General features: G+C 40.9%; 1 protein-coding gene across 25 annotated transcripts in view; it reads right to left on the bottom strand.

Annotated features, from left to right (window-relative positions):
• USP54 (ubiquitin specific peptidase 54) overlaps positions 1–14,670 on the bottom strand; it is a 118,163-nt gene that overhangs the window by 21,813 nt on the left and 81,680 nt on the right. For 21 of the 25 annotated variants that reach the window (XM_065922597.1, XM_065922583.1, XM_065922595.1 and 18 more), the window contains 9 exons: positions 13,768–13,936; positions 12,235–12,405; positions 9,544–9,675; positions 8,996–9,376; positions 8,519–8,750; positions 7,475–7,608; positions 4,556–4,723; positions 1,977–2,096; positions 865–1,060 (listed from right to left, as the gene is read on the bottom strand). In XM_065922597.1, the coding sequence (XP_065778669.1) occupies positions 865–1,060; positions 1,977–2,096; positions 4,556–4,723; positions 7,475–7,608; positions 8,519–8,750; positions 8,996–9,376; positions 9,544–9,675; positions 12,235–12,405; positions 13,768–13,936 (1,703 nt within the window). The remainder of the gene's footprint in view (positions 1–864; positions 1,061–1,976; positions 2,097–4,555; positions 4,724–7,474; positions 7,609–8,518; positions 8,751–8,995; positions 9,377–9,543; positions 9,676–12,234; positions 12,406–13,767; positions 13,937–14,670) is intronic. The other 4 variants (XM_065922605.1, XM_065922601.1, XM_065922599.1 and 1 more) reach the window with 3 other exon arrangements.

Consider the following 14,670-nt stretch of genomic DNA (forward strand, 5'->3'; position numbering starts at 1 on the left):
TTACTTATAAGGGAAACATAATGGAGTCCAAAAGACCTGGATTTCAAATTCCATGCTTCTACCACTTACTAGCTGAGTAATCCTGGGTATCATACTTAGTTAATCCTCTCTGAGCCTGAGTTTCCTTATTTATAAACCATTGCTAAATAGTAATCCCTGTCTCCTAAAGGTGTAAAATAAAACATGAAAGTATTTAGCTTACTGCCTGGGCAAATATTCAAAAAATGTTAGCTTCCTTTATAATATTTATATTCTGAAAACTACTCAGGCTTATTAACAGCCAACATTAATTCTTACTTAATTCTATCTATTCTAAGTAACAGCCAGTTTCAAGGGCTAAAATGTGGGAACTATACTAATGTCCATGGGGACTTTTTTCTTATTCCTGACCAAAGGGAAGAAAAACAAAGGGAATCTTTGTGTCTCCTCTCAGTTGGTGAGTCAGAGCAAGGAAGACTGCTTTCTCTGCTTCCTTAAGGGACAGGAGACACTGAAATCCCCAAATAAATCACATGGTTTCTACTGCAAAGTGAAATGCAACTCAGACTGCCATGTCTAAGCATAATATGTGCCAATTTAATAATCATGTTATTACACAAGTCTGGAGACAAACTCACCCACAGGAAATATGGACACGTGGTCTATTTACAATGCTATGCTTTCTGTACCTTTCTAGGAACTGTTAAGAGAAGGACCAGCAGTGGGATGAGCCTTTTATTGTATATCTGACCTGACAGAAGAAATCTTTCCAGAGGACTCTTTTCTCTCCCCTGGAGTCGCCAAGACAATGAGAGCTGGCTATGGAGCACCCACGGTCACTTCCTCCCCTGGCGTCCATAAACTACAGTGGTTCCCAGGCACTACCTTGTCGGCTGAGGGAGGGCTCCCCCCTGTGAGGGAAGGCAGGCTGAGGGCTGCGACGGCGGCTGAGATGGTTGCTGCTGCTGCATGCGCTCCTGCAGGCTCCGTGCTTTTCGAATACTGATTTGCAACTTCTTATCGACTAGGGCTCTGCTGTGCGTGCTAGAGCTGGCACCATGCAGGGCAAGTCTTAGTTTAGCTAAAATGCAAAAGAAAATATAGCAGAAACAGAACACAAAAATACAAACAAAAATAAAAAATAAAATTCAACCAAAAATGAGCAAAGTTATGCAATAAAACTGAAAATATGCAGCAGAACTACAAGGCATGGACCATGCATATGGTATCCAGGGCACAGGGCTGCCTCTGGCTGTAAGGAACATTCATGGAAGCCATGGAGGCCAAACAGGTTAATTCAAATTTAAAAATCAAACAAACAAAAAGCTAAACTAAAATGAGTCAAGAAGACAAATTGGTGCTTCCATCTCAGATGTTACCACTCTCATTGTCCTTTGCAACTGACCTGTCCAACTCTGGTCTTCATTCTCTGTTCACAACTCCCCCTTCCTGACAGTCAACAGCAGAACTAAGATCCAAACCTGCATCTGTCTTTACAGAACACAGCTTCTTGTGGGTCATATTTAAGAACCAGATACAAATTCTTAGTCCCTTGCTGTAACCCTATGCTGCAGCATACCAGGAAGGCAGGGGAGAAACGTAAAGAATCAAATATGCAGTAAGAAGTCACAGGCCTAGGAAGTAACAGCCAATTTATTCATTTCTTCCTGCCCTAAGCTCCACTGCGCTAGTCAGTAACTAGCACAAGAGCAGACTAACCTCACATCTGAGACCTAACTTTATTTGGGGATTAGGAGATAGGTATGGCTGGATAGTTCATTTGTAGACTCCTGCTGAGATTTTTCCAGTAAATATCCACAGGCCACAGTGACAGTGCCTAGCACATTTAGAAATCTGAAAGGAAAAGATAGCTAAAGGGCCTCAGTTTGGGGGAGTGAAAGTAATGAAACCTAAAAGCTCTTTTTATCCTATCTGAGTGAATAACTATCATGAAGTTAGTCAAAAGTGCCATAGCCATAGCGGTTAGAGTTACTTACAGATAGCTTCGTTACAGAGAGCCAAAGCGGCAGCACAGTCTCCCTTCTGCTCCAGATGCAGCGACTCTTCAAACACTGAATCTGCCTCTTGCAGGGACCTCTCAAAGCCGTCACTCCTCCCTGAAAGGGCCAGCACTTTTCATTTTCATAACAACCTGTTCCAACTTTTCCTATGTACCGTTGTTTCCTTTCGGTGTACATAGATCCTCACTGCTGAGTCTTTGGTCCACCTTTATTTCAACTGACCATTACTAGTAAGAATTCTCTGAAACATGTAGGACATCCATTTTTCTTTGCCTTAACTGAGACCTTACCAAAGCCGTGAAGGAGGGGCATGTCATTGCCCACCACATATTTCAACTCCAAGACCTCTTAGGACGTCCCTTGAGAAAGAACAAAGTACTGTCTATAATAGAAGGGTGGGTTCTTTTGCCTGGAAATGACCTGCTTCCCCACAAGATTGCAACAAGATACATCTTGGCAATGTGTGTCCAGAACCCCAGATCTCCACCAAGACCTCCACTGTTGTGTTAAGGCAAAAGTGGCCTCATGACTCTGTGGATAGTCATGTGTAACACTTCTTTCCTGTACCAATTCATAGTCCTCTCTATACCACCCGCACCTGGAAAATCAGTACTCCTCTCGGGCACAGGTGTTCTACAGTTCCTAACTTCAATATATCTACCAAGTCGGTGGAACCATCTTTGTTCTTGGTTTGCACACACTTATCTTCCATCAGCAAGGCTAAGTATTTACTTCTGTCCTGCCCTTGCTCACCCAACCTACCGTAAAAGAGTCACCTTCCCACACAGTGACCATGAAATGTTGCCTTCTCCCCAAAAGTGAATATGTGCCAAAGCAGGACAGGAGTTGAAGGATAGTGCCAGATAAAGACTGAAAAACTACTATAAATGTAGCTTCTGTAAAAGAATCCTCGTTTATGTATCCCACTGCCTTTTACTCACTCATAACCATAAATCAGTAGTAAGTTGTAATGTAACTTCATCTGTGATTGGAATTAATGGTGAGTTTCACAAGCTCACAAGAAAAAAGAAATCATATTACTTCTCCCATAATATCCCCATCCTCCATTAACCTCCAGCTGGACATGGTAAGAAAAGCTCTTCCATACCCCTAACATTCACTCCTTAGTCCACTAATAACTTTTGGAGAATAATGGGAAGACAGTGGAAGTAGCATTTGGGTTCTACTCCACCACTAGAGTTACGGTCCCTGGGGTAGGGGGTGCACAGGCCGGAAATTTTCTCATTATATCTGAAATCAACTGAATCTATGCAACCTTTATAATCAGAGGTGGTGGCTACAGCATTAAAAAATGTTCTCTACAGAGACACAGGAAAACTACAGCTGACCAATCATTGTACTAAATTATAATTCTTATCCTCCAGAATTCTTAGTACTCCATTCTTTGCTTTTCCAGGAGATGCTAAACCAAAACATCTGGAGAACTGACAGTGAAATACAACCAGAGGGACCCACTCTCAACTCTAAAGTACTACCCAACTGACAGAGGCGGGGAGAAAGGCAAGGGAGGAAGATGACAAGACCCCTCTTTCAGAAGCAACATAAAGTCGAGACACCAATGTGATATAGCTTAAGGAAAAAAAATAAGAAAAAAAATCTAAGTATAGGGATATCTAAAAAATTAGGAAAGGTAAGCTAATTTGGAGACAAATACAATATTCTGGGAAGTATAAAGCAACGATTGCCTTGAATCAAAAGACAGCAGAATTAGAGGAGAAAAGGAGCCCCCCCAAAAAGCCCAGGAAGTTTCTCTGAGTGTTGATAAGAAGAAAGAAGTGATTAAGAGAAAGCAGCCACCCAAAACAACCCAGGCTCCTGTTCTTTACACTGCTTTAGCACAATCTGTATCTGGCTGGAGGTTCTGAACAATAATTTATTTCATAGACAAACAGAGATATAGATTTCAGGGCCTATTTAAAATAGATGCCTCAGCCTTTTTAAACCCTTATTTTGAAGGCTAGTTTCTGTTGGTGTAAAATGACATCTTAAAGCAATCGAAGAAAAAAACCAGTAACTAATTTGGGGCAGCCAAGCAGCTGAAATAAAGGCCAGGAAAACTGTGTGAGGTTGGAAGATGAACCATCACAGGATGAAAAGGCAGTCGGCCTCTTGTTCTTAGAACCTGCTTGGTAGATCCACTTCCCTGAAGGTCCAGGTAGGAAATCTCAAGGGCATTTTTCTGCTGAGCAAGAAGAATTCCCCTCACAGTCAGTGTGGTTCACTCATTGCCTTTTTCTGCTGTTTCTGAACTGTGAATAGTTTAATTTATACCTTCTATAGCTGCTCATCAGAAATACTTTCCATGAACACTATACTATCTCTAATCTACAAGCTTTTAACAGACAGGCCCCAAATCAGTGCCTGTCTCTAACCAACAGGCTTGTTATCTCCTACTTTAGTTCTCACTGAAATGGCTAAATTAAGATAAAATACAACTCTGCTAAAGAAAAGACAGAATTTATGAGCTCAAATACCTTTTTCCTTCCCCCTCTCTCTGTCCCCATCACCCACAACCTAACGCTCACAACAATTACCCTGATTCTGCAGTTCATCCAAGTCCATGAAGCGGCTGGGATGAGGGTTAAACCCTTTAGCTGCCTCTAATTCCTTCTCTCGTTTCCTCCGAAGTTCCTGCTCCTGTGCCCTTCTGGCCACTTCTTCCTGCAATTCATCCAGTTCAGTTTTGGAGGATATCTCCCCACCTGTAATACAAGCAAGGGAGAAGAGAAATCGCCACTTTCCCATAACCAAGACTAAGCACCTGCTATATTCATGGTCACCACACTGCTTTTTCTTGGGAACTCTTGGCTTCAGTTTGGAATGCAAATTTGGACAGTGTTTTCCATATCAGATTCAGGATGAGGCCTGGGCCATGAATAATAATAATAAGAGTGATATTTATTGAGCACTTTATAACAAAAATAACAACATAGCAACTAACATTTGTTGCATATTTACTATGTGACAGGCATAGTTGAAAGCACTTTCACCTGTATTATGTCATGTAATTCTCACAATATGTGAGGTAGATACTATTACTGCCCACATTTTAAGAATGAAGAAACTGAGTCACAAAAACAATAAATAACTTGCCCAAAATAACAAAGATGGCAAATGGTAAAGCTGAATTAAAGTCAAATATGTTAAAATCAAAATCCAAGTTTTTAACTGTTAAAGAGCATTCTCTACTGCCACTGACTCACCAGGAAGTTGCAAGCAAGTCAATTTCTCTCCCTAAATTTCCACCACCTTCCAAATGAGTTTGTAAAATAGCCACAGTAGTAAACTTTAATTTTATCAGTGTTCATAGATGGAATCAAATAGATCTAAAAGGATATCCATGATAAATTAAGTGAAAAGCCAAGTGACATAACAATATCCATAGTATAACTTCCTTTTATTTATTTTTAAATGGTAGTAATAAGTTTATTTAGGGGTTCCCAGGTGGGTCAGTGGTAAAGAAGCCACCTGCCAATGCAGGAGACGTGGGTTTGATCCCTGGGTCGAAAAGATCCCCTGCAGAAGGAAATGGCAATCCACTCCAGTATTCTTGCCTGGGAAATTCCATGGCCAGAGGAGCCTAGTGGGCTACAGTCCATGGGGTCGCAAAAGAGTTGGACACAACTTAACAACTAAACAACAACCACAATGAACTTATCATTATACTTGTACGTAGAATACAAAGCATAGAGATAGACGTAGAAAGACACATACCATAATGGTAACACTGGTTCCTTCAAACTGAAGAGGCACAGGGCAAGTTACCAAACTGTTGGACTTGTGTTAACCTCTGTAATTTTTTAAAAATTACAGTCACCAGATTAAAAAAAAAATAGAGTTTACTACACAAGGAGGGTGGTAGTGTAGTATAGTATATAAGGAATTTATTCTAACTCTTGCCAAATATCTTTTACAAGTTGAGGAATCCAGTTGGTGAATTCTATACAGCTAGTCTAGAATTCGGGCCATCAGTGAAGTCATGAGATTCAGTCTTTAGTGTGCTGAAAAGCCATCGGCTGTTAAAGCAAAGAGAAGGGAGAACAGGCTAAAGTAAGAGCACAGGCTTCTCAAAGCCGTGTTAGTCAGTATGAGACAAAAGGTGGGAAAGAAACCCAACCTATCATTTCAATTAGGAAGAATAAATTCCTTCCATGGGTTTCTAACTGTAACCTACTCTAGCCCAGAATTTCAGAGATTATCTGCCCCTACATGCATTGTTCTGCTTTGCCAGCTGTTAGCAGTCTATGCCCCTCACTCATACCTGAAAGAGTTCATACCTTTTTATTTCTGCTGCATATCACGCTTCCAGCCACCTCTAAGAACTTTCCGTGGACATTAAGAGAGCTGGTTGTCAAGCCAGTAAAGTTCCTGGTCTCATCTCTACAGTTTGCCATGTAGTATTCTGTCCTCATCTCCCTAGTGAGCTGGCCACAAATCTACATTCAGATGCTCATTAAATCAGACCATAATTAAACTTCTGCCCACACATGCGACTCCCAATTCATCTAACATACCAGAAAAAAAGGGGGATGATGAAACACATCTTTCAGAGAAGGTTGATTTCTAAGTTAGACAAGCAGATCCCAGAAATCCTCAGCTGGCTAAACAATACTGAATACATATTATCTTCCCTCAAAAATCACAAAAAGTCTCCATCTTGGGAAGCCTATATAGTTATTACCTCGATTTTCGGCTCTAAGTAAGGATCTATTATTTATTTTGCTTATTTGAATATGCACTCTAAGTATATATGTGTTGTGAGAAGAATGTAAATAGGATATAAAATCTATGACTACCTCAAATCTCTATGCTTGGTGTATCATGCCTAAAATTCCAATATTCCTTTATCTTTAAGCTTTGACTTGTGACAATACTAGCTTCTCTTAAAGAAAGCACATTTTCACCCATTTCCAGTCACGTACATCTAGTGTGAAAGAGTCAGATCATCCCTCTAGAGCTTCTTTGAAGGAGGGACAGAGGCACGTTCAAGAAGGAAAAACAAAGCAGGGATACTAGGCAGGATAGAGAGGCAGGGGTAAGGGTAGCTCTGACATGCTCATTTCCCAATTTTGTCTATCGTCTACATGTCCCCCTTGTTATCTCAATTCAGAGAACTAAACAATAAAAAGTCCATTCCCAAGAGGATGGCTCTCTACCAAGGGAAGCCCCAGGACTTATTCTTCTGAGGAAAGCAGGTGTTCCTCACACTGTTCATCATATTTCTGTTCCTTCTCGCTTCCACCAGAAGGATAGGAGCAAGCAGGCGAGCTGTGATAGAACGACAATGAAAAAGATAAACCTGGAGAGAGAGCAGATCAAATGCCTTCACATTCACGTTTTGGTGGAACAAAGTGCAACTGCCCTCTCACTTCAAACGTGCTCAGGTTAGGCTGTTGCCCAGACAGAACTGGCAGTGAAATCCAGCTCTCCAAATCCAGTGTCCCTCCACTTACCTGCAAGTGACTGGTTCTTCATCCAGCCACTCCTGGACACGGCGGAGTCTGCCTCCAGGATGCTGCTACTGTGAGACTTCGGGATGTGACGCCAGGAGGGGGCCAACCCTGCTGACCTCTTAGCACTTGGATCCCTTCAAAACAGAAACCAGAGGTGAGGGAAAGCATCAGAACGCTGGTAAATAGCAACATTCATAGGACCAAAATCCCTCCAAAAGCAACAACAAAAACCCAAAGCACCAAACTAATATTAAAATATCTGCTAAACTATTTATGAATATCAAAACATCCACTTGTTCCCCCATCTTATCTCACCTCATTCATGTTTTGTGTGTGTCTGGCACAAAATTTATTTAATGAATTAATAAACAAATGTTCTCATATAGGCTGCCTTCCTCTTTCCTACACTTTTATAGCATCTTCGCATGTGTAAAACTGAACAGGGTCTGAGGTCAGGGAAGAGCAGTGGCAAAATATGATGATATTGTTATCAATCTTGTAGATGATGTCCCTCCTTTCAAAGCAACTATAGTGTTAGCAAACTTGTCTCTGAGGCAACTCAGTATAAAAACCATGTATGGAGATCTGAAATATATAAAGCAAATGGGTTTTATGGACAAGGTGCAATGACCACTATTAAACTGTCATCATTATCTTATGGAATGATGAATATCATTGGCTTCATAAGACATAGAATCCCGGGTGAACCTTAAAAAAAAGTAGTAAAATAAAAGGCAGGAATAAAAAACAATTGGATTTTCTCTCTGATTGTATACAAGTTTTAATTCACTAACTCATTCTTTCATTAAAAGTCTACCAGTTATTTTATATATAACACTTTAAAAAAGTTGTCTCCCCTTTCTCAAATGCCTTTGCTTCTTCCCCCAGCAGAGGGTGCTGTTGCCACAGAAACTGATAAAGTCGTTTGCTTGCCCGCAAGAGGGTAAGACAGTGTGCATCTCTTCATTCATGTGAGTTAAGAAGCCTCTCGGTGGCTTACATTTCTGTGAGGAACAAAACAGCTATTCAAAGGCCAAACAATACCTGCAGACACTTGAGCTCTCAGGCAGGGCTGCATCCAGGCTGACAGGGCTGCTGCTGTTCCTCTCACTGCTCTCATAGCCAGATTCCATTCGCTGGATTAGGCGAGGGTGTTGCTCTAAAAGGTGACAGCCTGGCCGTGCTGGGCCCCAGATCTTGTACTGGGGGCTTGGTCCTCCAGTTTTAATGTGGTAAGCAGGTGGCTTGCTTGACTCATCTGGTGTAAATTCTTTTGCTATACCGATCAAAGGACAAGTGTGGAAAGGGAGGTAGATTTAGCATCTGCCTCAAATCAAGACAGAACTAACCCCTCCCTCTAGTGACTCATTCATTGAGCTCATAGGCCACTGATGAGAGTAAAACTTTTACCCTTCAATGTAAAAAGGTACCTTGCCAAGTCTACCAGAAAACCCAGGCTTTTTAAATATATAAATCCACTTTAGTCAAAAGCTCAATTCTTCCCTATAATTATCTTCTCACCTGAATCTTCAGAAAAGGGACTAAGCTGGGTATAGCCACTGTGCTTCCTTTTGTCCTTACTAAAGATACTGTCAATATTCAGAGCCTCCCGTCTGGGTCTCCATGTCGGACGATACTTGCTAGAAGAACTGGATTTGGACTCGCTGCTGGTGCTCTCTACTTCCCAATCACGAGCGTGTAAGGGCAGGCTCCGAGAAGGTTTCCTGTCGGTCTGTTCTCCTCCCCTCCCCACGCAAGGAGGTCCTAGGGTGCTCTGAGAAGCCAGGGATGGTCTGTTATGGATCATATTGCTGACTGTCTCTTTAAAATCCCTTAGCCTGTTGGTGCTGCTGGATGATTTGGAGGCATTCCTAGGAGCCTGCTTCTCTTTCAGTGTTTCTCCTAAAAACACAAAGAATGAAACAACTACAAATGTTTAAAGTCATCATGGATACCCAGACCCCAGAGTCAAAAAAGAAAGGCTTTTGAGCAGACAGAAGCCACAGGCTGAAGTGTGACACAAGTGAGACAGAATAAAGAAAGAAAGAGAAGCTATGCAGGGGGCTTGCCTTCACTGTGGTACCCTGAGGCCTGAGACTCATCGCCTTTCCTCCTGACCCGGCCAGAGCTCCTCTTGCGCTCTATCAGTGACCCTTTCTTGGATGGGAGTTTCTGATTACATTCACTATCAGTCAGGTGTCCTGAAGGAAACAAGGAAATGAGGGTAAGTTGGTACCTGAGACTGACCTCCATCCATTTGAAAACCTACTCTCCCTTTGGGATTCATGGCAGCATCACCAGACTTAGGGGATCAGAAGCTGTAGAGCCCAAAACTATGCATCTGATTTCAGTGCAGCAGGAATCTCTCAGTAGACAAAGGCAGAAAAGCTCAAGTATTTATTAGGAATTTCCAAATTTACAGTGTCTCCTGAGCAATGACCAGTCTCAATCTCCCTCGTATTCCTTCCCGGTGACCCAGAAGGACACATTACTTGGTAGTTTTTAAAAAGCAAAAGTTTTAAAGGTTATATAAGAATGTCATGTATCAATATATTTTCATTCTCATCAAAAGAAGATAGAGTTTTCTGTCTATTTATTTAACAACACAAATGAAGTGAAAGCTAATTTTTGTTACATCTGGTGCCCTAGCCTTTGCCCACAAAAGCTCTGACTGTGTATGACTTTAAGACCCAATTCTAAACATCCCTTAAGTGTGAATCATCCCAAAGGACATTTGAACTTTGAATAATTCAAATCATTCCCTGCCATAACCCAAGTCTTACCAAATTTGACTTCACCCAGAGATTACACTTCATAGTTCCTCAATACTAATCTCTGGGAAACCCGGGATATCTGGGCTCTTTTATGTAACCTGCCACATTTCATGACCACAGTGTGTAAATGTACAATACTGTATGTATATATACATATGTATGATCTGACCACAGTCAAATTCTAAAGGTCTAAGCTGCTGGAAGCCAAAGGTGAATTAAGCAGCTGAAATAAACTGGAATGTAGGCTTAGAGGAAACCCCCTAGGGTTCTCAAAATGTCTGAGAGCCAGCAGAAATCTGTTTTCATATGCTAGTTATGAAAATCCTTGCACATATTCAGGTATAAGATGTAATGAAAAAAAAAAAAGATGTAATGATATGGCTACATATTTACAATAACTTACCAACACAATCTTTTATTGCTTTTATCTAATAATTTGCAATCTCTGGGCTGATAAGAAAGATCTAAGAAAGGAGGAAATCAACTGAAACAACTAAATCCACAAATGTTAAACCAATGTGCATGCTTCCCCAACCCCAGCCATTCACAAACCCTTAAAATAAACCTGACTCTCCTCATTTATCCTGTGACTTGGTTTCTCCCTGGTTCAGTTTCAGAAATATCATCTAACAAAAATCACACTCTGCCACAGTCATTCATACAACAGTCATCAAAAGAAATCCAACATGAATCTAACCAAAACACTATATTCAACTACCAATTTATAAAAAATACAGAGGACAAAGAAATATGTTAAAGTTTACCATATAGACACAATCAGCAAAATTTAGAATGAGGAGAAACTATAGCACAAACTATCTTGTACTACAACAATAATAGAAAGGAAGAAATAAAGGAGAAAGCTGCAGATTAAAAGAAATGCAAGATTTATCAACCCATTACAATGTGCCTCATTTGGATTCTGAGTCAAAAAAAAACTATTAAAAATATGAAATTTATAGACAATAGGATATTTGAACACTCACTGGTTATTTAGTGGTTTTAAGAAGTTATTAAAATATTTTAAATATGATAATGGTATGTTAAAAATGATTCTTTTAGATGTATACTAAAATACTTATGGAAAAGGTGATATAATGTCTGGAACTTGCTTCAAAATAATCCATGAGTAGGGGAAGTGGGCAGAGGTACAGATAAAACTAGACTGATAAAGAGTTATAATTATTGAGACTAGGTGACAGGTACATGAAGGGGCTGCATACTATTCTGTATACTTTTGAATATGTTTGAGAGTCTCTATTTTTTTTTTAAGGGCATGCACAGGATGCAAACCACCAATCTGAAGCCATGAGAACACTAATTCCCAAGTATCTAAGAGCATGGGTACTGTTCTGTGCTTTCAATGATGAGCTTTTCTCATCTCAGCAGTCACTCACTGTTCTTCCTTTTATACCCTGTAATGATTTCTTCTACTGACACAGGCACAATCTTCTATAGATTAACAGAACAATGCAAGAACGTTCTCTGCATGGAATTCACAATAACAAACAGGCTAGCTTTTCATCTTTTTGGTTCTCTGTCCTTCAGGAAGCCTCGCAAGGTGATGAGCAGGTTCCCCATCCATAAATACATCCCTTCTCTCAAATCCCTTCGGGATGAGAACATGATGAGGTGCAGGATCACAAGGGTTAGTGGGGCACTATGAGAATGAGGGATCAAGAGCACAGCAGGAGGAAAGTCTTTAGAAAAAGACTTCAGGACAAACAATCATATTATAATCACATACATAATCTCATTACAATGGTCCTTACTGAGAGGCTGCTGTTGACAGGCACATGTCCAGTGGAACACCATTGTTCATTCAGAATTGCATTGCTTCCTTTCATCCCACTCAATTACCCAAGTTCTCTGCATTGCCCCCTTTGCATGACAAACATTTCTGACTTGCCCCATTTCCCTTTTCTTGGGAGACCCTCTATGTAGAACTGAATAAGGCAGGCAGGGTTGACTGTGTTAAGTCCCTACCTGTGTCCCGACTGCTCTGAGACGTGGAATCAGTCTCCACATTATAGATGACTGTCCCCTGAGAATCAGAAGAGAAGTGACTGACCACAGACTCATGGTGGAAGTGTTTGTGGGGATAACTCTCCGTTGAGGAATCTGTTCGAGTATCACTTGAGATGGAGGGCTCCCTCCCTAAGGGAAGGAGGAGACAGGCAGAGGTGAGGAGAGAGATGACAGTGACAGAGAGAGGGGCAAAGAGTTGGGTGGCAGTAAAGGTCCATGAGGTAGGAACTTCCTAAACAGAAGGATAAGAAGGATATACCAGGGCTGTTATTTCTGACACCCAACCTCAGATAACACACACACATACAAATAATGCCTTCCACTCTTGCCCCTACCTTGCTGAAGCCCTCAATTTGCCTGCCACTGTGAAAAACTGTGGGGCTTTTAGAAAGTCTAAGGAGGGAAACGTAAGAAGAAAGGAAAAAGCTGTGAAAAGTAAAATCTAATTAGATGGCAAGTCCCAGGCTGACCTGGCACACATAACAAGTTATTTCCCTATCCCATAATTTTTCTCCTATACTGTCAGAAAAGTCACTTGTAAAAATTTCATTGATATTATAAATTATAAGCATGTTTAACATGCATGAGACATTCAGGGGCAGTTATTTATACTTTGGGGTGACTTAGTTCCTTTAGACTACTTTCCTCTGAACACCTGGCTGAGATAAGCACAACAGTGTAAATGGATGTTTGACTGAAGGGAGAAGCAGCAGAGCAGGTTTGGGCGGAGTACAAGGGTGGGAAGAACATACCACGTGGGAGGGAGGTACAAAGAAAGAGACTCATCCAAAGATGAGTCTCTTCTCTTTCACAATTATACTCGGGGCCACCCAGCCCTAGATCCCAAAGAGGAAAAAGAACATGACTTTTTCCTCATTTTAGGAATCAAGCCAAAACCATTAAGGTTGTATTTCTATTATAGGATGAATTGCTGAGGGACAGCCTGAGATCTTAGCAACAAAGCTGAAATTGTTTCCACAGGAAAACATGATTTAAGTTCCAAACAATTGAATTAGAAGTGAACAGCTAAAAAAAAAAAAAAAAAAAGAAGTAAACAGCTAAGGAATATTGCTTCTGCACCTGGCATTTTAAAACAAAAATCTCTCATCCCAAACAAAGTGGCTAACTTTGTAGTAACTCGGATCATTTTTTTGGTCCTCACGTCACTGTTAAATCGCCAGTAAGAATCAGTCACCTTAGCAATATGAGATGGTGAAATAACGAGGTTTCCCTCATAAACTTAATATCTCAGTCTAAATCAACATAACTTCCTTCTGACTTTTGAATTGGGGCCAGGTGATCAAGACAACACGTTCAGACAACAGTGAAGGAAATCAAGCCTGGCACAGCTTGGGCTTCAGCACGAGTCGGCAAATCTGCCTTATCTTCCTCCAAGCTAAGTTCAGTGCTAGGCTCATGGCTATGAGACCCTACTATCTAGTCACCACATGGCCAGGGGGAGGGAGAAGAGTAAAGAGCTGGGCTGCTCACCTGAATCTTCACTATCGTAGCACGTCCTGCTGTATGACTGGAACTCAACTTGGGGGGGCAGGTCCTGGGTGGACACTGGGGTACCCTGGGGATCTGCATAAAGCAGCAGCAAGGGCTGATAGTGCCCCTTGATGCATTTGGTCACCACATCCTTCCACTTGGGCCCAATCTGAACCAGAACAACCAGAGAAGCAAGACAATTACACTTCATGTCCGTAATTCAACATATATCTTTCTGTTCTATTTTTCTAAAGAAAAAGAGATGAAAAGACAAGAAGTGGGTAAAAAGACAACAAAAGAGATCACAGACCTAAATTTATGACAAATTTTCTTTTTTTAATTTTTGGCCACACCATGAGGCATGCAGGTCTTAGTTCCCCAACCAGGGATCAAACCTGTGCCGCCCGCACAGTGAAAGCACAGAATCTTAACCAATGGACCACCAGGAAAGTGCCAATGAATTTTTTGTTAAGTCTTTTTTTGTGAAATTCTTTTAGCTAAAACCCTATAACAGATAGGAATGATGAATAAAATTATTTTTATTCATGTAAAACATCAATTCAGTTCTGAAATATGAATAGAAGTTCTCAAAGCTGAATTTGCTATGTGAGGCAATTTCAGTTGTACTTGGGGATCAATTTCTTTTCACAGACATCAAACAAAAGCCCTTGCTTGAAATCTGCATTTCTGTCATTTTCTCCTAAATATTAAAATCACTTGTATGAAGCTAGAGAGCACACAGAAACTCTCTCACAGACTGCCTTAGAATAAGCGACATTCCGTTTCAGAGTTCACACGTGGCAGGACATAAAATGTCAAACTGCTTAGAATGGACAGCTGAACCCTTCAGCTTTAGCTTTGTGCTGGATTCAGTGCTGCCACAGCAGTGGGAAAAAGTGACAG

The sequence above is a fragment of the Muntiacus reevesi genome, chromosome 2 (assembly GCF_963930625.1).
Source record: "Muntiacus reevesi chromosome 2, mMunRee1.1, whole genome shotgun sequence".
Taxonomy (NCBI): Eukaryota; Metazoa; Chordata; class Mammalia; order Artiodactyla; family Cervidae; genus Muntiacus; species Muntiacus reevesi.